Source organism: Monomorium pharaonis, chromosome 9 (genome assembly GCF_013373865.1).
Source record: "Monomorium pharaonis isolate MP-MQ-018 chromosome 9, ASM1337386v2, whole genome shotgun sequence".
Classification (NCBI taxonomy): domain Eukaryota; kingdom Metazoa; phylum Arthropoda; class Insecta; order Hymenoptera; family Formicidae; genus Monomorium; species Monomorium pharaonis.
Window position 1 is genome coordinate 11,990,287 of NC_050475.1, and position 27,505 is coordinate 12,017,791.

General features: G+C 34.9%; 1 protein-coding gene and 1 long non-coding RNA gene across 3 annotated transcripts in view; both read right to left on the reverse strand.

Annotated features, from left to right (window-relative positions):
- Positions 1-633: 633 nt before the first annotated feature.
- Positions 634-27,505, reverse strand: part of LOC105839668 — a 36,987-nt gene continuing 10,115 nt past the window's right edge. The window contains exon 3 of one of the 2 annotated variants that reach the window (XM_036291643.1): positions 634-1,158. In XM_036291643.1, the coding sequence (XP_036147536.1) occupies positions 1,126-1,158 (33 nt within the window). In that variant the 3' untranslated portion in view covers positions 634-1,125. Of the gene's footprint in view, positions 1,159-23,644; positions 24,251-27,505 lie in introns of those variants that run through there. The other variant, XM_036291642.1, reaches the window with a different exon arrangement.
- LOC118647220 lies at positions 1,800-12,282 on the reverse strand. Its single transcript, XR_004964523.1, has 2 exons — positions 11,538-12,282; positions 1,800-4,232 (listed from the first exon to the last, which is right to left on the reverse strand). It is a non-coding gene; the product is annotated as an uncharacterized LOC118647220 (long non-coding RNA).

A 27,505-nucleotide genomic window follows, 5' to 3' on the forward strand; every position in this document is an offset into this window, starting at 1 on the left:
CTCGCAGGAACTCGGAAACTTGGCATTATATACAAACGTAATGATAATGGCATAGCTTTAACAGGATATTCAGACGCAGATTATGCCGGTGACATTAACACTAGACGATCAACGAGTGGATATATATTTACGATCTCTGGTGGACCTGTGTCCTGGGCATCACAACGTCAAAAGATGGTATCACTGAGCACAACGGAGGCTGAGTATGTAGCAGCAAACTCAGCCACGAAAGAACTCGTGTGGCTTAGGCGATTGATCAGTGATCTCGAATATCAATGTGATAAACCAACGACCTTATACGTCGATAATCAAAGCACTATAAAGCTCATAAAGAATCCGGAATTTCATCAGAAGAGCAAGCACATTGATATTCGATTTCATTTTATAAGAGAAAAATATGCCGATGGAACTCTCAATATAGAGTATGTCGAATCAAAGAAACAATGTGCGGATTTTCTTACAAAAGCTCTTCCGAAACAGAATTTTGAAATACAATTGCGTCTACTTAATATGTATAACTATGACTGTAATATGAAAGCACTTGAACAGTGGGAGTATTGAGAATTTTATATTCAGCGCGCTTCATATTATATTCGTAACACGCGATACTAGAAGATTCTTTCTCTTTTATTATTCTAAGTTGGCAATACTGTCGCGCTTGCGGGTTACAGACGTGTGTGTGTCCCGCCGTTCAAGCGTGGCGTACTCGTTCTTTTGTTGCACCTTTATTATACACACACACTCGTCATATTTTGTACCACTACTACTCTTAATTGTTATTGTAATAATAAACTATTTGTTTGTGTACGCCAGTACGTAAATATATATTATTACTATCCATTCCGCTGGTGACACCACGAAACATAACCTCAACAATTATCAAACATAAATAACATTTTGAATAAAAAATTCGATTTCATCAATAAATTTCATTCAAATTCATCAATTTCATTTGTGAAAAATTAATAAATCAATAGTAAAAGTGTATAATAAAAATGCTGCATAGTGCATATTTTTCAAATGCAAGCATGCACACGTACACGCACACGTACAGCATAAGCTCTTACCTCTCGTTCTCTGACAATTGTAATAGTGAAGACGATTAAAATGAAACCCATGAACGTGTTAAACATTCTCATCAACAATTATAAGATAAATCTATAAGATAAATAACATAAGATAAATAACATCTATAAGATAAATAACATTAAAAAAATACATATCAATGCTCATAAAATTGAATTTAAAAAATTATTTACAAGGTAAGATTATATCAAAGTCTTTTTGTTTTGTTAATTTTGTTTCTTTTAGTTTTGTTTTTCTAAATTTTATTAATTTTCATCATTGATAACTGCATGCAGCAGTCTCAAAACTTTGATATTGAAACAGAATGTGACTTGAAGTTTGTAGATGAACAATGTAATCCTGCACTAACAATTGAAGATATTATTGATATTCAGAAATATTCTAATAATGATAAGAAAGGATTTCCAGAGACTTCTCCACGTGATAGTGTAATAGAACCATTAGTCATTAAATCTTGTAATTTTGTAAGCTCCTCAAACAAAGCAAAAGAATACATTCCATTCGATTATAAAAAGCAAGCTGTTAAATTTTAGAAAAATAAAAAAAAGAACTTGTCATTTACAATAGTCAAGCAACAGGTCACGAAATTAAAAAATCGGGAAATGTTATATTCTTGGACAAGGCAAGTAGAACACAAGAAAACTAGATATGATAAGCTTCTTCTCGTGTACAACAGTATTACGCGCAAGCTCGCGGAAATGAATGAAGCACTCTCTCTCTTAATAAACAAGCGGTTTTATTCTGAGGCAGGCAATACACATCTGCTCGAGCGCGAGACCGAGATTCAACTCGTAGTTTTAATCCGCGTTGTCAAGCCAACAACAGTTGACAACGCTCCTCTTGGAAAAATCAATATATCGATCAGTCAGAACAACTGACCGATCAAACAGGCAGGGGCGTAACACTGCCCCCTCCTTCTTCACAAGTTGTCGTCCCGACAACCGAATACGGAAACTGAGTCGTTCCTGGTGCTTCGACCCTGTTCTACCTCGGACTTCCGCCTAAGTTACCGAACTCGTCGTTTAAGACTGCGTTGTCCAGCTTCCTTGAAGAATCCTTTCCTTTTCCGGAAGGTTCTTTATATTCCATCTCCGCCCCGCAGAGCGGTCAGCTCCCTGAAGCCTTTTCACGCAGTAGCACCCACGCAGAGAACGCACTCACGGCGGCGTTTTCTCTTCACTTCTTCGGACAAAAGGGGGGTAACCATCGTAGACCCTAACATCGTCCTAAAAAGACTCCTCAAGTCCCTGTCTCGGCATTTGCCCTTCGTCCCACGGGAAAACCTTTGGTTCAAAAACCGTGGGCGAGGCAGCCTTCTTAACAATTAAAAGATTCTCCCGCGTGGACAGAGAGGGTCATCCTCGAAGGTCCCACAAAACAGTTTCCAAGAGAATCCTCCGCTCGGCCCATTTTCCCCTCCACGACGAGAGTCTCTGAAAAATTAAACAGAAACAAAGGCAGAAAACAAAAACAATTTCACTTAACTTTAACTGTCCTAATTTCTAAAGAACCCGGGCTTGATTTCCAATTAACTAATTTCTCCTTAAATAGAAAATTAACCCAAGCTTCTTTCCTTATAAAAAGCCAACCTATCGGAATGAACAATTTTCCTACGATGCTTAGAAGATTTTCGAATGCAATAGACTACTTCACTCAATTTCTTCACCACGAAATAGGGTCCATCCCAATTTCTCTGCAATTTAGGAGCTAAACCTTTCGTTCTTTGAGGATTGTACAGCCAAACCTTCTGTCCTTCCTAAAATAAAATTCGTCTGGCTTCGGTATCGTAACGCGCCTTCACGCGGAAAGCACGATTATCTACTCGCTTTCTTGCTTCAGAACCGATTTCCTCGAGCTTCTGACGAAGCTCCTCTATATAACGTCCCGGCGAACGAGGTTCTTCCGTTTTGGGGTGACTTCCCCGTTCAGGATAAGCTTTCCGTGAAAGCCGCTAGATCTAGATCCGCGCCCCACGTCGCAAAATCCTCGCCCGTATTCTGCTTCCGATTTATAAATTGTAAGTAGAAATTTTTCGCGAGCTTACTTTCCCCAAATCGCAACTCTAATTTAGATTTGAGCTCCGCGAAAGAAATCGAATCTATCCCGTCGACATAAGAGTTTAAAACGGAGCGAGCCTTCCCTTGCAAGCAAGAAGACAACCGCCTTTTCTGCTTCGGTCCAACGATTTGCGACCGCGACAAGCGAAAACTGAGTAAGAAACTCGCGCAACGGAGCCAACCCGTCAAAGGTGTCGGGTTTTAATTTTAAGCCGCTCGCACGCACATCCCCGCACACGCACACGTCCGCTCCGGACATTCGCGCCGCGCCACCCGTGTTCTCGGACAAAGAAACATTATTGGGAAGACTTAGCTGTAAAAGGCGCAGCTCTTCCTCGTGTCGTCGCAGCGTCGCGGCTTGCTCCTCCTCCCTCCGAGCCAGGCTTTCGCGTAACAGCCGCATTTCCTCCAGGAGCGCCTTTACGGTCCCCGACGTCTCCCGCTCCGAGTTCCGTGCGTCCGTTCCGTCTCCCTCCGCAGCGGCAGAAGCGTGGGATTGGATCACCACAGGGGAACGGGGAATGGACATCCTTTAAATTCTCTGCTCTCTCATTCTTTCACTCCGCGCACTGATCACCCAAATTCGCGTGTGTTTTGCAGGATCCGTCAAACGGATCCCGGACGAGCCCCCAAATGTTACGCGCGAGCCCGCGGAAATGAATAAAGCACTCTCTCTCTTAATAAACAAGCGGTTTTATTGAGACAGGCAATACATATCTGCTCGAGCGTGAGACCGAGATTCAACTCGTAGTTTTAATCCGCGTTGTCAAGCCAACAACAGTTGACAACGCTCCTCTTGGAAAAATCAATATATCGATCGGTCAAAACAGTTGACCGATCAAACAGGCAGGGACGTAACAGTATTTGAACCCATTAAGGGAGGAACCTCATGTAAACGGCCTGTTTTTCAAGAATTTTTGAAAAATGTAACGCGTAGATTGATTTGAAATTTAAGGTACAATTTATGAACATTACAATGTAAAAAATATATTTTTTTCAAACTTTAATTTTTTATAATAACGATGCAATGGCAGCTTGAAAATGGCGTCTGGAAAATGCGCCGTGCAGCGTACAGGTCACAAAAATAGTCTAAAACAAAAAACTGGATCTTTTAGTTTATGCAAAAACGCACAATATATAACATTTTTATTTTAATAAAATTTGCAAATTTGCAAAAATCGCGAAGTTTTGAAAAAAAAAAAAAATTTTCTCTTTTAAAACAATTGTTGATAACGTTTTAAATTAAAAAATAAAAAATTGGAGAATGTTATGTTGTGGCTAACTATCTATAGAATATTTATACCAAATTTCATAAAAATCGAAAAATTAGTTTTTGAGTTACGTTGCACGGTGTGAAATTTTGAGTTTCGAAAAAAAACGCGTTTAAAGTTTGAGTAACAAAATTGTAAATAAAAAAATCGTAATTTATTTTAACTGTCGGTTGAAAGGCTTTGCAGAGGTCCGTGAACCGGGCCTCCTCCCCTCTTTGTGAAACCGTAGCGCTGTGCGTGCGGTAGCGCGCCTGCGCGGCGCGGGGTACATGTGGGGACCGACCGTGCCGGCAGTAGCAGCGTGGCAACGTGATATCGCGTAGCGGTGTGTGCATACGTGTGTCTATACAGTTTGTGATACATAAAATAAAGTTTTACTAAGGCTTAAAACAATCCGAGTGTTCATTCCCGACCGTTCCTAAGAGACAATAGTCCAACAGGTTACGGGCCCAGGGCACGTATCTACTGCGTGAAAAGTGCGACGGGAGAGCACCGGATAAAGCTTAGTGCGTATTAGAGAAGGCCTAAGATAATTCTAGAAGGTAGGTACACAAGATCTCTGTTCTGACGAGAATTGAGGACGGTACTCAAAAATTAGAGAATTCTAGAAGATTAGAGATATAAGAGGACTATGCCAAAGAGTTAGAGATTTGATCAATAATGGTTTAGTCATAGAAAGAAGAAATAAATACTGACCGCCAGGGGAATGAAAAGACGAGAAGCGGCATATATGCGGCGTGCCTATGCGAATCGAGTGTAAACAAAAACATTTGCTGTCTTTCTCTCGATGCTTGGACCACGTGCGTGTGTCGCGGTGCTGAGTGCGCCATGTGCTTGTCAAGCTACCCGGCGCGTTAGACACTTGGAACTCGAGTTAAAGTTAGAGATTAGATGAATATAAAGAGATTAGATGAGTATAAAGATGTTAGAGAAAACTAAGTCAAAGTTAATGAGCACCGGGTCAGAAATCGAGTGTAACTTGCTGTGCGGTATGGCTCGATTGCTGAGGGAGGCCGGGCAAATCTGTATGTGTCCCATGCGTGTGCGTGATCAACCCAAGTCCCACAGATCTTTTCAGCAGTGCTGGAGGTCACATATCGGAGAGTGGTGTGCACGTATGGATGGCACTGCAGAGGCGCGTAGTTTCCCGCTTTCAGTCTGTATTGAATTGCTGTGCGTTCTCTACAGTCTCGAAGGCACAAGAAAATTTCTTCCTGCATTAAGAATATTAGAAGAGAATCGTCTCATATCTATCATTGTATATTGAAAACAACAATACAATTTAAATCCCGGTTCAGATGTCGCAAGAAGATAAAGAGGACATTATATCACTAGAGGATGAAGATGTTCAGCGTCAACTAGTCGATTATGAAAGCGACGACGAACACAATAAGACGGTAGTGGAGATTAGAGAAAAAGAGATTGCATCTTTAGAGACTAGAGAAAAAGGTATGAGTATGAATATTTAATTAAAAGAATACAGCACGTTTCACATAATTAAAGGTAAGAGGTTAAGAACAATTAAGAGATTAAGAGTTAGAAGTATTTATATATGTGTAAGGGTGTAAATAAAATATATACTAATTTAAGTTTTTATTTAGAAGAGACAAAAATAGAGAAAACTAGAGGAACCATACCGAAAAAGCCAAAAGTATTAAAGAATATTGTCATACAAGAAAATCGTCCGATCTTGCCAATTGGAAGCAAGATCTTGTATGAGAAACAGGAGAGGTTGATCGCCAAAAACGATCTAGTGGCTGAAAAAATGCAGGCGTCGCTTAGCATGATAGAGAAGATCATGGAGGGAGCGAATAAGATGATGGAAAAGATGGTTAGAGTATCAGAGGTCAACCTAGAGGAACAAAGAATCAAACTTAGATGCTTAGAGGTAAATAAAAATGACACACAAAGTTTAGAGAATTTAGAGGAAAGCCATGTTCAAAAATCACGAGAATTAGAGTTAAAAAATAAGAGAAAATTAGAGGAAATGATTCATGGATCTGAGAATAGAGAAAGGGAAGTAGCCAATGTTAAGAATTTAGAAGTAATTAAGAGTGTAATTAAAGGCGAACTGAACGATCAAAAGATAAATATTAAACGAGAATACAGGCTGACGCAAAAATCCAACTTTGATCTTTGGTTAGATTATTTGAGATCGGAACTAATGAGTAACGATTTGTTAGATGTTATAGATATTAAAGTAAAGAGTCCGGAAAATTTCACAGAATCAAAGATGATTAAGAGAAACAATCTTGTCAGAGACATAATAATCAATCATTTAGACGAAGAATATCATAAGAGAATTCTACATGAGCATGATTCTAAAGAAATTTTGAAGAGGCTAAGAAGTTATAAAAAGAGTGAGACGAACGTTACTCATACATCCGTAAGAGCTCGTTTGTATCAGATGAAAATGAGAAAAGATGAAAAAGTAAGTGATTTTTGCGAACGCTTTGATTCTGTTATTAGAGAGTATGAGACATGTGAAGATGCAGTGCCTCTCACTGAACAAGAGATCAGGTCGTCATTCTATCAGGCAGTTTCTTCTATCATACCTGAATTAAGAGGTGTTGATTTAATTAGAAGACAAACAAACCTGAGAGAAATGAATGTTGATGAAATAAAATCATTCATGATGCAGTTAGAGGCAGAAAAGAGGTCCGAATTAAGAGAGGAGCCTAGAGTCCAAAGGATCACCAGCGGAACCAAGGGTAAACCTGAAAGATGTTATCGATGTAATAAAGATGGACATTGGGCGAAAGACTGTCCACTAGTAGAGACCGACGCGTGGTTCTGCTATTACTGCCAAAAAATCAAGAACCACAAAGGGGATGACTGCGCATACGTCAAAACTCAGACCATGGACAAATTTAGAGGAAAGGGGTATAAAAACAAAATGTCTTTTATCGAAAGAAAACAAAATAAGATTAAATTTGAACAAAAGGGCTTTAAGAGAAATGTTAGAAGTAAATCTTTTAAGAGGGAAAGTAAAGAGGATAAAAAGCCAAAGAAAACAACGAAAGTCACAGCTAAGGAAGAATCAGGTAAGAATAGGTTTTCAAAGTGTCTAGATAATTCTAAAGAGCTAATTAACTTCATTGCCGATTCGGGAGCAACCGATCATATTGTAAATAAGAGTATAATTCTTTCAAATTTTGAGAAATGTAAAAATAGAGTCATTAAATGTGCAAACAAGAATGAACTTGCTGACTTAATAATAGATGGCAAAGGAAATCTTATGTTGCATGTAAATAAAAAAGAAGGAAAAGTCATTAAATTAACTAACGTAATTACAACAAAGGATGTGTCCAAAAACTTATTGTCTTTAAGAAGGTTAGCAGACGCAGGGTTTAGTATTTATTTAGACAATAGAGTACTTAAAGTTTGTAATAAAACAACCAATAGATTAGTATTTGAAGGAATTTATGAAAAACCTAATTGGATAATACAATTTAGAACAAAGAGAAACAAAATAGAGATAAATGACGATAACGAATACGCTGTGTACTGTTGTAAGGCTAGAATAGTTTCACACAATGAGCATCCTGAACAATCGCAAGCAAACATTCAAAATAAAGAGATATCCCATCCGGAGGAAGAGTTTAGGGAAAATAAAAATGTTGGTCATGCGATTGGGAGGGAGAATAATAAGAAGCTCATAGATGTGAACGAGAGACTGGAGTGTGAACATAATACAGATCTTAGTCAAACTCTTAAATTAGAGGATATAGAGTCACTACAAGAGTTAGAGGAAATAATTGAGAGTCCAATAGTAGAGAAACCAAAGAGATTAGAGAAAATTAGTGAAGCTTTGTTATGGCACGCTAGACTAGGTCATGCTTCATTAAGTTACCTTAAGAGGCTACAAAAAGTAGAAAAGAGCTTAAAGAAAATAGAATTTGACAATTCTATATTAGAGTGTGAGGTCTGTATTATGGCAAAGATGGAAAAGTTGCCTTTTAGAGAAACAAGGCAGAGAGCTCAAAAACCACTTCAAGTGATACATACAGACATTATGGGTCCGATAAAGCCTGCATCCTATCCAGGACATAAGAGATTCATAATTATATTTATAGACGATTATTCCAGGTTAGCTAGAGCATACTCTTTAAAAACAAAAGATGAATCTGGAGAGGCTTTAGAGAAATATCTAGTATCTACCAGAAATATGTTGGCAAAAGAGGAAAAGGTGTGTTATGTCATGTCAGACCAAAGTAAAGAATTTATTGGAGGTAAGTTTAAAAACATACTTGAAAGAGAAAAGATAGAAGCTATCTTCTCACCACCATACACGCCCGGACATAATGGAGTTGCAGAGCGATTTAACAAAACGCTACAAGAAAAAATACGAACATACATGTTCGATTCGGGATTACCTAAGAGTATGTGGGAGTTCGCAGCTGAAGCTGCTGTACATGTATACAACAGATCTCCACACAAAACGTTAGAGTATGAAGTCCCGTTAAAGATGTTCACATCAAAAACGAAATGTCATTATGAACAAATAAAGAGATTTGGATGCATCGGATACGCAAGAGTACCGAAACCTAGTTCAAAGTTTGACACTAGAGCAATTAGAGGCGTACTAGTGGGATACACCAATACCGGTTATCTACTATGGCATCCCAGTACGAGAAAATTTATAGAGTCAAGACATGTCCGATTCAACGAGAAACTTGTATACAAAGAGGTATATAAACTCAGTCAAGTAGAGGATGACAAGAATTGGATGAAAGAGTTTAGAGAAAAAGATGATAAAGAGGAAACAGAGCAAAGCAATCTAGAGCCGAAGAAAAGAGGAAGACCTAGAAAACAGGCAAAACATTTAAACAATCAAAAACAAGAGGCCGCACAGAGGCAGGAGGACGCTCCAATGACTAGAAGTAAAACTAAGAGGAAATTAGAGTCATTAGATAAAAGTGAAACTAGTCATGTGCAAAGACAAATAGAAGATACAAGCTTTGCTAAATACGTAAGAATGACAAGTGATTGTCAAATCTTAAATGAAACGCGAAAACTAGAAGATGAAATGTGTCAGTGTCTTTTAGTATCACTGCATGGAGATCCCATTTCTTATGAAGAGGCAATGAAGAGCAAACATAGAGAAAATTGGAGAGTGGCCATAAATGAAGAGCTAGAATCTATGAATGTCAATCAGGTATGGAGACTTGTTGACAGACCAACAGAGACGTTGGGTAAAGATATAGCTAACATAATAGATTCAAAATGGGTCTTTAAGAGGAAATTAGAGATGAATGGATCAACTAGATACAAAGCGAGATTGGTAACTAGAGGCTTTAGAGACAAAAATGTATATGATCTCAAAGAAACATATGCTCCTGTTTCACGGCTATCACTGGTTAGATCTATTCTGGCAACAATAAACAAGTATGATTTATATGCTTGTCAATTAGATGTTAAGACTGCATTTTTTAATGGAACTTTAAAGGAAGAGATATATATGGAAATCCCGGAGGGACTAGAAGTAAATGCACAAACTAAGAGGACAAAAGTGTGCAAACTAGAGAAAGCTCTATATGGTCTAAAAATAAGCCCAAAGAAATGGAACAAGAGATTTTCAGAGGAAGCTCAAAAACTAGGTCTGAAAAATGACTTACATGAACCATGTTTGTTCACCTGGAGAAAGAATGGCAAAATGGCTGTCATACTGCTTTATGTGGATGATATGCTAGTTGCTAGCAACGACATGGGAAAACTAGATGAAATTAAGAACAGATTGAGTGGAGTCTTTGAAATGAAAGATCTCGGGGAGCCCAAACAGTTTCTGGGAATGACAATAGAGAGAAATAAAGAGGAAAAATATATTGTCATACACCAGACAATTTACACGGAAAATGTATTAGAAAGGTTTAACATGAAAGATTGTAAACCTCAAGATACACCCATGATCACTAGACGGGCGAGCAATAAAACTAAGAAGAATAAGTTAGAAGAAGCTAAAGATGAAATTAGAGTAAGAGAGACAAAGAGAGTGCCCTACAGAGAAGCTATTGGAAGCTTAATGTATTTGGCAACTGCTACAAGACCTGACATAGCATTCGCAGTAAATTATCTAGCAAGAAAACAACTAGAGCCTACTGAAGAAGACTGGCTAGATGTAAAAAGAGTTTTCAGATACTTAAGAGGAACTGCAAATAAAGGATTGAAGTTAAGAGGTAAAATGGATAAATTAGAGGCATTAACGGACGCTAGCTTTAGAGATTATATGGATTCTACATCCACTGGAGGTTATATAATTAAACTATTTGGAGATGTAATAGCTTGGAGAAGTCATAAACAGACTTATGTTACACTCTCTACCTGCCAAGCCGAATATTTGGCTATGAGTGATGCCTGTCAAGAGTTGATTTCGCTGGATAAGTCAATTAGACATGTTGTTGGAATGACGTTCTTTCCAATAACAATCCAATGCGATAATCAATCTGCAGGAGATTGCACCAAAAGAGATGGAAGTCACAAGCTTAAGACGTTTGACGAAAGTTTAGAAGAAATAGAGAAGACTTTAAGAGAAAGAGAAATTTCTGGAAACAGAAAGCATATGGCAGACACCCATGGAGACTTTGTAAAACAATGTGTTGATCAAAGGAAAATTAGAGTCCAGTGGATAGAGACAAGAGAAAATCTGGCTGACATTATGACGAAACCTTTGCCTTTGAAAGCCTTTAGATATTTAAGAGATAAAATTATGAATTAAGAGATTAAGACGAATAAACCTTTAAACAAATGTTGGATTTTATTTGTTTAGGTAAGAAAGAAGCTTAGAGAGATCTAGAGAGATGTATCGCAGCCAGCACACGAACCAGCAAAGGGAGGGAGTGTCGGTTGAGAGGCTTTGCAGAGGTCCGTGAACCGGGCCTCCTCCCCTCTTTGTGAAACCGTAGCGCTGTGCGTGCGGTAGCGCGCCTGCGCGGCGCGGGGTACACGTGGGGACCGACCGTGCCGGCAGTAGCAGCGTGGCAACGTGATATCGCGTAGCGGTGTGTGCATACGTGTGTCTATACAGTTTGTGATACATAAAATAAAGAGTTTTACTAAGGCTTAAAACAATCCGAGTGTTCATTCCCGACCGTTCCTAAGAGACAATAATCCAACATTAACTTACCGCAATTTTTTGCTAATTTGCAATTCCAGGGCCATAGAGCAGATCTTCCTGTTCCTCCAACATTACTCTAATACAGCCAGATTAACATTTATTACAGAAAGATCGAAAGGCTAAGTTCCCGACTCGTCTATTTGAGCGCTCCGCCCAATTTGACCGTTCACTTTTCGACAAAAATAACATAAAAGAAAATCTCAAATCGGTTTCTACTATTTTTTTTACATTCTACGGAAAATTTTCTATAAATTTAAGCAAGAAAAAAAAAATTGCTAAAAAATTTCGATTTACATGAGGTTTCTCCTTAAGTCCAAAGCGGACAGTTTTCTGTAACTTCTTTCAGCAGTATTTTATACTATAAATCTAGTCCTCAAAAAATTTTAAACCAACTTTTTTTATGTAAAATTTCCTGAACTTTCAATAGTCGTCGTCAGAATTTCTCAAAAATGTGATCTGGAAGTTATGTTAATTTATATGCAAAAAGCTAATTTTTTCATTGAAATTTTTTTTCAATCAATATTTATATATAGAAAACGGATGGAAATATCTCTGAGAAGTGAAAATATTGCGTCCATAGACCATGAACTTTTAAATGCACGTGTGAGTATATTTCAATTCAAGATGATGACATCCAATATGGCAGGTAGAAGAGGAAAAATCTATGAGAACTTCAATTTCTCCATATGTAAATATTTTTTTCAATCGCTTTATTATCCAAATTGGTTCTTAAATTTTTTGGGGTTGCTGACAATTACAGTTCTGTTATCAGACATGTCAAATTCAAGATAGCGGATCCAAAATGTTTAGTCAATCAAATTTATGAAAAATTACTATAGGGGAGTTTTTTGGATAGCTGATTACGAATTTTCCATTAAAATATTTGAATCAAAATGGCGAATCCAATATGGCGGCAAAAAAATTTTCGAAATCTCTAAAATTCACTGAAAATCACTTTATGGGGGGCTTTTGGGTCGTTGATTATGAGTATATTACCTACAATATAGAGTAAAGAGAATGTACTGAAGTAGATGGATTCAAAGATATGAGTCAGATAACTTTTTAAGTTGATGAAATTTGAATAATTTTGACTATTTCATTGATGACAGTAAATTCGCCGTTCACAAATCAATAATTCTGATGGCAAATATTTGGGAGGCTGACCCCAAATAACCCCTATAGATTGAGCAAATGTGAGATTTTGAAATATTTTTGTTACCATATTTGATCCGCCATTTTAAGATCAAATATGGTAACAAAAATATTTCAAAATCTCACATTTGCTCAATCTATAGGGGTTATTTGGGGTCAGCCTCCCAAATATTTGCCATCAGAATTATTGATTTGTGAACGGCGAATTTACTGTCATCAATGAAATAGTCAAAATTATTCAAATTTCATCAACTTAAAAAGTTATCTGACTCATATCTTTGAATCCATCTACTTCAGTACATTCTCTTTACTCTATATTGTAGGTAATATACTCATAATCAACGACCCAAAAGCCCCTCATAAAGTGATTTTCAGTGAATTTTAGAGATTTCGAAAATTTTTTTGCCGCCATATTGGATTCGCCATTTTGATTCAAATATTTTAATGGAAAATTCGTAATCAGCTATCCAAAAAACTCCCCTATAGTAATTTTTCATAAATTTGATTGACTAAACATTTTGGATCCGCTATCTTGAATTTGACATGTCTGATAACAGAACTGTAATTGTCAGCAACCCAAAAAAATTTAAGAACCAATTTTTGATGTCATATTCGTAATCAACAACCCTAAAACAAACCCCCATATAGTAATTTTCAGTAAATTTGACTTCAAACACTTTCGACCGCCATATTGGATCTGCTTTCTTAAATTTGACATGTCTGCTAACAGAATCGCAATCAGCGATCCACAAAACCTTTAAAAACCAATTTGGATAATAAAGCGATCGAAAGAAATATTTACATACAAAAATATCAAAGATTTCATAAATTATCTCTCTTCTAACCGTCATATTGAATGTCGCCATCTTGAATTGAAATATACTCACACGTACATTTGAAAGTCCATAGTCTAGGGACGCAAGATTTTAATTTCTGAGAGATATTTTCAACCGTTTTCTATGTGTAAATATTGATTGAGAAAAATTTTAGTAAAAAAAATCAGCTTTTGCAAATAAATTATACAACTTGTCCAGATCGCCTTATTGACAAATTCTGATAACGGATATTGAAAGATCAGGAAATTTTACATAAGAAAAAGTTGATTTAAAATTTTTGGGGAATTAGATTCATAGTATAAAATAAGTCACAAAAAGTCGCTAAAAAGTCACAAAAAAGTGGCTTAGAACTTAAGGGATTAGGTTACTCTAGCGGCAAAAAAAAACATATTTTGGAAATATTTTTCAGCAAAATAAAATCAAAATTTTGAAAAAGGTCCTTTATTATACAATTAATAAACTATAAAAATTAATTTTTCCATAGCGATACAAAACAAAATGACGGTTGTACAGTTTTTCTTCGAAGAAGCCTTTTTTTGAAAGATGTATGGCCGGACAGCAGCACCTGCAATTTTTTAGTTAAGATGAAAAACACTTTTTTTATTATAAGGGTGATTCAAAATAACTATATGTCCTTACATAGACATATTCTTAGTAATATTCTGAGTCAACTCCTTTCGCAAAAATTATCCAACGCTTAGACTTCCAGATATAATAAGAAATAGTTTACGTATCCTGAATCAGATACAGAGGTAAGCAAGAGTGGCACAACTCACCGCTGCTCGCGGGCACCACGAGCATCGCGAGGCGTCTGCTGCGCTTAATAATCGATAATCATCTCAATTATCTTTAACGATGGTATTTAGTATTTTGAATTATCCGAATATTGTGTAATAAAGGAAGAAATGAATAGGTGACAAAGAGAGAAAGAGGGAGATTGATTGATTGATTGATCTTTTATTAGCTTTTTCAGCTATTTTCAATACACATATATACAATTTTATGCCACATCATTAAAAACAAACACTTTTAGCATTCGTTTAAACATTTCTAAACGATTACAATGTTTAACTTCGGGTAGTAATGCGTTGTACATTAACACACCCTCATAAAATAAACTTTTTTGCGCGCTTCTTGTTTTTCGAAATTCAATAACAATATCCCCTGTCTGACTAGTTTCGCGTTCTCCTTCTACTATTCTAAGTCTATTACTAAATTGCTCCGACATCATATTATTTAAGATCTTAAAAATAAACATGCACATATTGTAATACAGCCTTTGTTTTATGGTCATAAATTGCAACGCTTGATGCATACATTTAACTTTGGTACGTCTGTCACATTGCAATATGACTCTCATAGCTCTATTTTGCGCTATTTGGAGCCTACTTAACTGTGTATCTCTCAATCTATTAGTAGCGTCGCACAATACTCAAAGTGAGGTGCTATAATTGTTTTGTATATCGTACATCTAGTGTAAGCCGAGATAAAGTTCCCTATTCTATTTAAAAAACTTATTTTCTTCCCTATTTTCTTTAGCATGTAATCACAGTGACCGCTGAATCTAAGTCTATCATCAATAATTATGCCCAAGTACTTTATTATTTCTACGCGCTCAATCTCATTTCCATCTAAACATCTCACAATAGTATTGCCTCCCAATTCTTTTCTTATACCTCTAACTAACATATATTTTGTTTTCCCCGCATTCATCTACGGTTTATTAATATTCATCCATTCCTCCACTACGTTAAATGCAATATTCAATTTCCTCTCTACCTCCGCACTACTCTCACCTGTTACATATATTAACGTATCGTCCGCAAACATTTTCATATTACACACATCTGAGCAAACGTTAACAATATCATTCATATATATTATATATTATAAACAACAATGGGCCCAATACCGAACCCTGTGGCACTCCGTATTCCGTAGTCAGTATCTTAGACCATCTATCATTAAATTGAACTTGTTGCATTCTATTTTTCAAGTAATTCTAAATCATTCTAGAACTGTTCCTGTAATACCATACTCGTATAATTTCTCTAATAATCTTTCTCTATTAATTGTCTCAAAAGCCCGTTTAAGATCTACAAAAATAACTCCTACTATTTGTCTCTCACTAATAATCAATTTCCATTCATCTATAACTGTTTGAATTGCTGTTTCACACGAATAATTTTTCCTAAAACCCGACTGATGTTCCGTTATAATATTATTACTTTCTAGGTAGACCTCAATTTGCTTTTTAACTATTATCTCTAATACTTTTTCATATATTGGTAATATATTAAAAGGCCTATAATTACTTGCCCTCTTAGGTTTTTCTACTTTTGGTATTGAAATTATCGTAGATGTTTTCCACTCTTTCAAAAAACAATCCTCATTCAATGACTTATTTATTATATCACAATATTCCTCTTCTATGACACAAAACACCGTTTTTAATATATCGCTAGTTATTCTTTCTTCTGTACCTTTCTTTTTTGGTAATTCCCTAATGATTTTTCTTACTTGTTTTGTCGTAATTAACTCAAATTTTTCTAGCTCTCCCTTCTTTTCAATACAATAAATAGTTTTTTTATTTGTGCTCGTTGTATAATTCTTATCTATAGATTTTATTATGTCTTTAATACTTTGTATATAATATGAGTTAAATTTATCAGCTATATCACACTTTATATTATTGTCTAATATTTCAAAATTTATTTTTCCTACAACTTTCGAGCCTATTGGTCCTCCTCTAATAATTTCTTTTAATGATTTCCACATAGTTGTGGGATTGTTACTATTATGATCGATCATGTTTTCATAATATTCTTTTTTCTTTGTTCTAATTAAATTAACTACTGCATTTCTTTCTATTTTAAATTGTTGCCAGTTTTGTTCCGTGCTATCGTACAGTGCTTTTCTATAAGCCTCATCTCTTCTAGTCGCTAGCTCTTCTATTTCCTTTGAATACCATTTTTTCCCTTCCCATATTTTCGGTATTTTAAAAATTTTCTTAGGTGCTGAGATGTCCAGCGCATCTACAATACTATTAATTAAATTCTTTACCCTTACATTAATATCTAACTTATTAATATCTAAATCATATCCTTTTTCTAAATTACTCTCCACTAGCTTAATAAACTCATCCGCATTATATCTACTATAATCCCTGCACTGAATTCTTTATATTTATTTACAATCTTGTTCGTATTTATTACGACTTTTATCTACGCATGATTCGTTATCTTAGGTTCGTACTTGACTTCTATATTTATATCTTTATTCGCAAAAACTAGATCTATAATTGTTTTACTATTTTCGGTAACTCTCGTTGGTTTATCCACATATTGCTTCATATTTAGACTTTGCAGAGTCGTTAGTAGTTTATTTGTATAAGAGTCTGTCATACAATCTATATTAAAGTCTCCTAATATTATACACTCTTCTTTTATCGTTAATTCTTCTACTATCTCCTCTAAGAATCCTATAAACTCTCCATGTGACGCACTCGGTAAATGATATATTACCATTAACACTCCTTTAAACAATTTCTCTTTTACTTCTATTGTACCGCACCACACAATCCTTTCTAATTTTTTCAATACTACTATTTCATACTTGATATCGTCTCTTACATACAGAGCAACCCCCCCTGTATTTCTATTTTCCGCGTCGCATCTAACCACACTGTATCCCGGTACACTTATTTCACTGTCTTCAATTTCTGCAATCAGTCTCGACTCCGACAATGCAATAACTGCCGGATTTAATTTCTTCATAATCTGATGCTGTATCTCGTCCTTATGTGCCATTAAACTTTGCGCGTTTGTATATATTATCTGATCCTCTTCTTTCTGTAATTGCTATTTTTTTGCTTCCCATCCACCTCTCCTCTTCTCCTCTTCGATAGCCCTCTTATATGTCGGGTATTCCGGATCCAGAGCATCATAATCGTCTTTTATTTTTAAATTATGTTTTTATTTTAAACATACAATTTACACATTCTACTTCTCTCTACATTCACTTGCTTTATGCTTTTCTGTACATTTATGACACGTTTCATCCCTCGTACAGTTTTTTGCAATGTGGTAGAATCCCCAGCACTTGAAACATCTCTTTATACTAAAGTGATTGAACACAGGACATTTTCTCCAGCCTATATTCAACTTTTTTTTTAAACATTAATTCATGTGTTACTTCATCTACTTCAATTATTAAAGATCTATCTTCTTTTCCTTTTCTTCTAGATTGACTATCATTCATATTTTTTCTTTTCGGGATTTTCTTAACTATGCTTATACAAGATTCACCAATACTATTCTGTTTCTTTATTGTATCTATTAGCTCATCGTCATCCAACTGTATTTCTTCCTCGCTAATATTAACAATTTTTATTTTCGGCTTCTTTTGTAGTGATTCTGTAACATTATAATTGTCACCTAGTTTAGACTGTACTACATCTTTTAATTTATCTATTTCTTCTCTGGTCTCACATCCTAGAATTACTGTTCCTTCTCTTCCTTTTCGTACCTTTGTTATCCCCATTGGCATATTCTTAATATCAACCTTTTCTTTTATTATTTTTTTAGTGGTCTCACTTTCTTGCTGAGTCTTCGGTTTGATGATTGATGTTTTCCTTCTTTTTCTTCGTTGCCTCACTGTAACTGCCGCGCACATTTTCCGCTGACGCCTGCATTCCTCCTCGTATTACTTTTCGTAGGTCTTCCATTTCTTGTTTAATAGCTTTTATTTCCTCTTGCACTGTTTCCTTAATCAGCATTTTTATTTCTCGTTTGCATGCCATTTCATCTTTTATCTCTCTCATAGTTCTTACTAGCCAATCAATTTTCGTATCCATGCCCACGTTGACTCCTATCGCTCTGCTTCCGCCACTTCCTGTCGATCCTGTAGAACTTAGTCTTTCTCTTCCGCTTCCCGTCTGTATTGGTGTTTTTTTCACATCTATATCTTTTTCACTGTTTACTGTGAACTTCTCATATGGGCCAAGACAAGACACATATTCTCGATTTCTGTCATACACCTTATGTTTACTTGCACATCCTGGATGGAAAAAAAGTTTGACACATGACTTACATGTTACGATCTGACTTTTTATTTCCTTCTTACATGCGGCACATCTACATTCCGCATATTCATCGACCATATTAGTAGGTATCGGCTGATGCCGATCCTATCGATACGGGCGCGCACTCACGTACGTAACTTTAATTAATATACACGTCACTATAAATGTCTACCTGTCGCAACATGTATAACCCGCATGGAAAATACACTAATTTTCTGCATAGATCCACGCACTCTCGCTAGAAAACTTTGGTCCTATTTGGTCCTTAATACCTTACGCGTATTCTTACAGCCACGACACCTTTTTATAATTTTCTTTTACTTCTTAATCACTTTAAATTAACTGCATTTGCGGAGCGATCTTTGACACGTCCATCACGCAGCGGAGAGACCGGGAGACGGGAGAGAAAGAGAGAGAGAGAGAGAGAGAGAGAGGAGAAAGAGAAGGGGGAGAACCTGTTCGAACCTGTTTACGGACGTACCATTCCGCAATTAATTGATAGTTTTCACGATCCATCCTTCAGTTTATCGGATTAAGTTTTTCTTCTTTCTTCTTACATCTTATCACTTCACTCATTTACACAGTCATACACACACACACACACACACACACACACACACACACACACACACACACACACACACACACACACACACACACACACACACACACACACGCACGCACACGCACTTTGTTCACTCACTTGACCGAATTTATTTACACATCAAAAAAATAGTACGAAACATTTAACTATTAAACATTACTAATCACTCGGCACGTCAAAATTACTCGAAGAAAGAAACACGTATTTACTCGACGAACACACAACACGTGTTTACTAGTTACTTGATGTCAGCTGACATCGAGCTCAGCTAAACAAGCAGACAACTGACTTTATTGGTTATTGTGTGGTAACACTGTCGAATATGTGTCTGGGAATGCGACAACTTAAAGATAAAAATATTGGTTAATATGATTTTTCTATTCTAATTTGTTGAAGAATATGTTGGAAATGCATACACGGAGACATGGAGAGCAAAAAATTTTACATTCTAGCAATCAATTTGAATATTCTTAACGTAATTATTTAGATAATAGAAAATTAATTTTAAATCTGTATTCAGCTGAATTATTAGATGCTGGAATAAAATTATTCTTTTTTCCGTGGACAATTTGTTTATTATTTGTTAATCTTGTATGAAATGCTAAATTATTTGTATGAAAATGTAATTATTTTATTTGTTTTTTAAAATGCAAACTTTGAGAGAAAATTCCCCGCAATAAATATTTGATTGCCCTGAAAAGGGTAGATTAATTAATTAATTAAAATTTTCAAGAACTTTTTTCTTTCTTTTTTCTTCATAACAGATGTTCAAAATGTTTACCGTTCATTGTAACAGAAGCTCTCATGCGTCTTAGCAAATTTTTTTGCATCTTCTCCAAAATCATTATTGATGGCCCAAACGGCATGATGGAGTTTGTCTTTCAAGTCTTCGATGTTTTCAGGAAGTCTTCTGTAAATAATTTCTTTGCAATAGCCCCAGAAAAAAAAATCCAACAAATTAAGGTCGGGGAATCTTGCAGGCCAAGGTATTGGACCATATCGGCCCATCCAGGGTCCTGGAAATTGCTCATTTAAATAATCTGTAACGACTCTGGCATTGTGGGGTCCAGCACCGTCTTGTTGGAATATAATTCTATTCCTGTCTGCTAATGGAATTTCTTCCAAAAAATCTGGAAAATTTTCTTTCAAAAATTTGCGTTTGTACAATGCGCCATTTATGATATCTGGCAGAATAACTGGGCCCAGTATGTTTGTACCCATAATTCCTGCCTAGACGTTCAATTTCCATCGTACTTGAAAATGTCTAAGTCGAGTGACGCGCGGATTCTCGTCGTTCCAAATATGCATGTTGTGAGAATTAAAATGTCCCTCTTGTGTGAATAGTGACTCGTCGCTGACTATCACACGAGAAGGAAATTCCAGATCCTCGTTTACTCTTCTCAGAAAATTTTCACAAAATCTCTTTTTTCGAGGATAGTCTTCTTCTCGTAGATGTTGCACGCGGGTATAATGATAAGAGTGCAACTTTTCTTCGCTTAAGATTCTCTGTATTGTGGAGTAAGACAGATTGTGCTCTCGAGCAATGGTCCGAATACTAATTTCGGGTTCTTGTTCAACGGCACGAAAAACTGTCTCCACATTTCGCAAATTTCTTTCATTGCAATGTTTACCGCAATCTTTTTTTCGTGGTAAGACAGTTCCAGTTTCGTATAAACGTTGAGCTGCTCCAAGTATAACGTTAGCCGGTGGATGTCTTGCTCGATGTGGGTATAATTCTGCATATCTTCTTGCAGCGGCATACTGTCCCTGGCATTCACCAAGTGCCATCAGCATATCGTAGTATTCTTCATTCGTGTATTGTGCCATATCTCTTTCTTCACCTCTAACGTTTCTAATAATCAAGAGATTATTAATATATTGATCGTTTCGCTGTACTTGTATGATCTTCGCGGATGGTCAATGCCCCCACCATACCACTTTGGAAATGATGCAAAGAAATTTGCTAAGACGCATGAGAACTTCTGTTACAATGAACGGTAACCATTTTGAACATCTGTTATGAAGAAAGAAGAAAGAAAAAAGTTCTTGAAAATTTTAATTAATTAATTAATCTACCCTTTTCAGGGCAATCAAATATTTATTGCGGGGAACTTTCTCTCAAAGTTTGCATTTTAAAAAACAAATAAAATAATTACATTTTCATACAAATAATTTAGCATTTCATACAAGATTAACAAATAATAAACAAATTGTCCACGGAAAAAAGAATAATTTTATTCCAGCATCTAATAATTCAGCTAAATAGATTTAAAATTAATTTTCTATCATCTAAATAATTACGTTAAGAATATTCAAATTGATTGCTAGAATGTAAAATTTTTTGCTCTCCATGTCTCCGTGTATGCATTTCCAACATATTCTTCAACAAATTATAATAGTAAATCATATTAACCAATATTTTTATCTTTAAGTTGTCGCGTTCCCAGACATATATTCGACAGTGTTACACAATAACCAATAAAGTCAGTTGTCTGCTTGTTTAGCTGAGCTCGATGTCAGCTGACATCGAGTAACTAGTAAACACGTGTTGTGTTTGTCGAGTAAATACGTGTTTCTTTCTTCGAGTAATTTTGACGTGCCGAGTGATTAGTAATGTTTAATAGTTAAATGTTTCGTACTATTTTTTTGATGTGTAAATAAATTCGGTCAAGTGAGTGAACAGAGTGTATGTGTGTGTGTGTGTGTGTGTGTGCGCGCGCGCGCGCGCGTGCGCGTGTGTGTGCGTGCGTGTGTATAACTATGTAAATGACTGAAGTGATAAAATGTAAGAAGAAAGAAGAAAAACTTTTAATCCGATAAACTGAAGGATGGATCGTGAGAACTATCAATTGATTGCGAAATGGTACGTCCGTAAACAGGTTCGAACAGGTTCTCTCCCCCCTCTGTCTCCCCCTTCCCCCCTCTCTCTCCCTCTCTCTCTTTGTCACCTATTCATTTCTTCCTTTATTACACAATATTCGGATGATTCAAAATACTAAATACCATTGTTAAAGTTAATTGAGATGATTATCGATTATTGAGCGCAGCAGACGCCTCGCTCGTGATGCCCGCGAGCAGCGGTGAGTTGTGCCACCCCTGCTTACCTCTTGTATCTGATTCAGGATACGTAAACTATTTCTTATTATATCTAGAAGTCTAAGCTCTAATTTTTTGCGAAAGAAAGAGTTGACTCAGAATATTACTAAGAATATGTCTATGCAAGGACATATAGTTATTTTGAATCACCCTGTATATGGGAATAGCTACAGAAGGATTATTTGATGTATTAATTTTTGAAAGAATAACGCATTTCTAAAACAAAATTCAAAATTTCCAAAAAAATCGCCAGAAAATTGTTTATAATAAAAAACTATGCAATATGATGAAAAAATCCTACGTACTTCTGTAAAGAATGTAATTTTGAATATACAGTTAAAATTTCAAGTCAATCGGTAAAGATTTGTTCGAGTTATGAGTTTGGCCGTCTTGAAAAGTGTTTCGAGAAAAACGCGTTTAAAGTTTTCAGTATTGAAAAATCAGAGGAGGATTTTAAAAAAAGTCCGATTTTTTGCTCCCTTTGAAAACCTTTGATGATAGCAAAAAGTTGTTTGGGTCCCACTTGAAAAGAAAAATACAGCCTCACATCCCAGAAGTACAAGGAAAATAAAAATTTTTGGGGTTTTATCGGTCTTTTTTCGCAAATCGGATAAGCACATAGCATGCTTACAATTTTCATAAATTCGATGTTTTGGAAAGGTTATCCTTAATATTTTATATTGAAAAGTTACTAACCATAGATATTTGAATGTTAGAATGCAAAGACGGCATATACAAAATGGTTCATAATATACAGTTCGGAAAGAGGCCAAAAATCGGACTTTTTTAACATCCTTCTTTATATACCTTTAATCGGCGATGCCATACATTTGGCCTTCCAGATGAACGTTCTGCTCTTGCACTTCTTTTCTGAGAGTCTTCAAACTGATCCGTGTCTTTTTTGCAGCTTCAGACAGTGATCGCTCTGCAAGCTTAATATGTTGTGCGTCCACCCTTCAGATACATATAATAGCTGTTAGACCCAATTTTCATACCCATAACATCCATTATGTGCATAATAGAAGAAAAGTCGTCGGTGTAAGCGCAAACAGCAATATTCGTTGCAATATCTCATACTATTTTTCCGCTGAAAATTGATTTTGGCGCCAGGGCCCACACCGTCGAATTAAAACTCTCATAAACGAAAGTACGAAAGCCACGAAAGCCTTTCAAAACACGAAAGTCTCTTCAGGTAGCAAATGCCTTCATCATCCCTTGCCGTTTACTGCTCCAATCCTCCTAAATTACAGCGCGCCGTAGTGATCATAAAAGGTGCTCGCAGTGGACCGGGAGGGACTGCGCCAAAATTCAAAATTCGAGTACTTAGATATTTTTCCCATAATCCTTTGGTATATTATTTTTAAAGTATTAAGGCACCTTTTAAGCAAAAAAATCGATTTTTTTAAATCCTAGAGTGGCCTTAATGAGTTAAACAGTTTATTGAAGCAAAAAATAAAAAATTGATAATACGACTTACGAAGATGAGCACTGAATGCGGATTGGAAAATTGCACTTCAGAATTTTACTGCTTCAGTAAGGGATACATAATTTCAAAAAAGCAAACTGCATTGTATCAAGAAAAATTATTGTAATGAGCCATTATAGTGTAAAATTAGAAACTATCAAATAGAGCAAGTACTTTTGTAGCAAGCGTCGTATCAAACATCAATAACAATTCTGTAATTTATAATACGGGTCAAAGTAGTTTTAATCTCGAGATTAACTCTGGACGAACTTTACAAATTAAAAGTTCTCAGTACCTCTAGACATTAATTTAATCTTTTTCTTCTATAACATAGAGACACAATTCAATTAATTACTGCATCAAAGGGAAAATCGAGTTTTCAAGGCAAATAGAGGTCCACTCCATATCCTCTAGTTTACAGCCCGCGACAAGATCCATAATTGCTCTGTTTTACATTTTCCCTTTGTTTACGATGCGAAATGAGGTCTGCGATTGAGATTCAAATGGTAAAAATTTTGTTTATAAAACATTTTTTATTAATAATATTTTAACGGATAATGAACAATGGCTAAAACTTTTTGAGGGTTACTCATAAGAGTAATCTTAACCCTCTGCCTTATTTTTCTCCCGATTCCTACACACAAGAGTTACGCTAACCCCAAAATTTCGTTGACTTATACCTCCAAATGTATTTCATTAATTTTAACTTCCTTTTTTTTATCGAAAGGAAAAAAATTTCAGAATTATGATGGTCTTGGCTGAAAAGTCAAAAATATTAAAAGAAAAGAGATTTTTTTAAAAGAATGAGAAAGGAACAAAAAATTTTTGTAAAAATTTGCCTTTTTTTCAAACGCCCGTATTTATTAGAAAAAAATAGATAAAATAATTAAAATGGTGATCAATGGAAAGGGGAAGAGTTGTACTTTAAGAATCTATCGTCAGTTTTTTTATTCTGTTCAAAAAATATATTTATTTTGTAATGTGAATTTAGTAAAAAATGAATGCAATTTAAACACAATAGTAAAAGAAAATAGTAATATTTATTTAAAAAACAATTATTAATACACAAAAACATAATTAATACAAAAAATATTTATTATAAAAGATTTTGTTTGTTACAAAAAAAATTTTTAATTTGTAATGCTACAATTGCAGCATATTTTCGCAAAATGATCGCGACATTGGTAATATATGTAAGTACTGTATGCGTGAATGATACGTAATGAACAAAAAAATAATTTTTATTTACTCTTCAAATTTTCCATTTTTTGTTACGTTCCTTACACACGGGTTAACTGTAACCCCAACACACATTTTCGATGCTCCTACTTCTGTTGTTCTCCTACTTGTTTTCAGAACATTGACAACGCCCAAAGAGGAATAAGTAGAGCACAGTTCAAACTCCCCCCCCCCGTCCCACTGTCCTCTTGCTAAATATTTTTAAGCAGCGGACATTTCAAAATCGACTGGGGTTACCGTAACCCGATGTATAGGCAAAGGATTAATAATATGTTAAAGTCAAGGTAATCGATGTGGCCACCCTTATTCTGCATTTTTACCATAATTTCTTATTTTTATCGGTTTTTATTAACTTTTTATCACATCAATTTTTCCTATTAAACATTGATGATTGCTGTTAAAAGATATCGTGATTCATCACTTCACAAGTACTTTTTGTGATGAAAGTTTCATTAAAACCGACGTCTACGGTGTATGTATTGGGCAATGTTCCTTGTAAATAAATTTACAAAAGTCATTTCAGAAGCTTTACTTTCCTGTATTTGGTCGAGATTAAATACAATTAAAATTAGTATCCAACTGGTTTCAGCTGGTTTTGGCCCAAAATACGATTTTCGGCTACATTTCGATTTCGGTCAAAAAAGTGGCCAAACTTTTGACTGACGCCGAAACTATCGGCACATCTCGGAGTACTTAGCATATAACATTAGATTATTCAATTTTGATTATTAACAAATAATGTAAACAAAATTCTAAGTCATATTACTGTCAGTCACATTAACCTATTGACAAATATTATTACTTATTACTGAGAAATTATTCCAAAATATTTATATTCCGTTAATTATGTCTGAGAATGAATTTAAAAAAAATAAATTTTGTTTAAAGAAATTAATTTTTAAAAGAGTTTATGTTGTTTTATTTTTCGAAGAATATTTCATTTTTATTTAGTAAGATGTTATGTAACTGTAAAAGTTTTAATTTCATTAGTAAATAATTAATATGTTTTATTAATATGCATTTTGTTCCGTAATTGAATTATTAATTTTGTATGACTAACAATAAGTTAAAGAAGTTTCGGTTTCGGTTTCGGCCAAAATTGACTTGAAAACCGAAATTCAGTTTCAATTTCTGTGACAAAACCTAGTTTCGGTCAGACACTAATTAAAATTAGTATTAAATAGGAATATGCCGAATAGTAAATTTACCGAATTATTTTACAATTAACAATATATATATATATATAAAATTAACCTCTACCATGTAAACAGGGAGTCGTTTATGTCCGGCTAAAATAAATTATTTTCAGTATCTTAGAAATTGGGGGAAACTTCTTCGGGCTAAGCTGAAAATAATTGTATTCAAGTAAAGTACTCACTCCCCAAGTTTTGGCAGCTCAGTTTGCATATATGCACTATTGCAGCAGGTAGTTGAAATTCCGTCTGGACGTAAACAACCCAAGTTTACAGTTTACGTATACCAAGTATCTAAGTTCTTTTATTTTCTGACATTTTTTTAAAGTTCTAATATTTATTATTAGAAAATAAATTTTAGAACAAAATTTTTAATATAAACACATTTTCATTTAGAAGTAAAGATGGAATAGCGCTCAATCAGTGATGTGCAACGTATTATAAAAAACATAATTAGGGAAAAATAAATATAACTATTTTTAAGTTTTTAAAAATAAAATTTCATTAAAATTAAAAGTACTCTTTTTCTTGTAAAATACTTAAGTAAAATTCTTAAGCTCTAATTTTCCTTTTTTTTTTAAATTCAATAATTTGTCCCAAAGTTACAATTTTTTTTAACGAGATAGTACGTTTTCACGTTTTACTTTATTTACATAAACAAATTACTTAAACATATTATTTTTCACTAATTTGTTCAAAGAATTTACAAAATAAAAAAGTTACTTAAGTTATAAAAATTTTTTCAGATTTTTAAACCCTTTAATCTATAATTTAATGCACTGAACTAAAACGACCCCCATTTTACACGATTAAGGTGCTGAAAAAAACGTTTGCACGGTACGAGTTAATGCGTGCGCGCGTGTGTGTGCGTACGTGTATATATTATAGCAAAATTAAGAATAAAAATAAAAATTAAAATAAAAACCTATTCATTGTACTTGTAAAATTTTTCGTATAGAAAAAACAAAATAATAATTTCCAGTTAACATGTACATATTTATTCACTATAACTACACCTTCAAAAATTAAAAATTTGCGGTAAACGTTACGGCCAATATTTTTGATGAATCATTGAGTCTTGAAATACAACATAAAAAATGATTAATAAATTTAATCAATCTTAGCATACCTGAGGAAATAAAACTTCTCCTATTACAACTAGGAGAAGAACCTACTAATTTTCAAAAATATGAAAGTAAAATTTTAGAATTAATCAAAAGTCTAGAAAGAAACTTAACAAAAGGTATGACAATAATATTATTTCTTCCATCAGAAATAAACTCATACAAATAATCAACAGATTTTATAA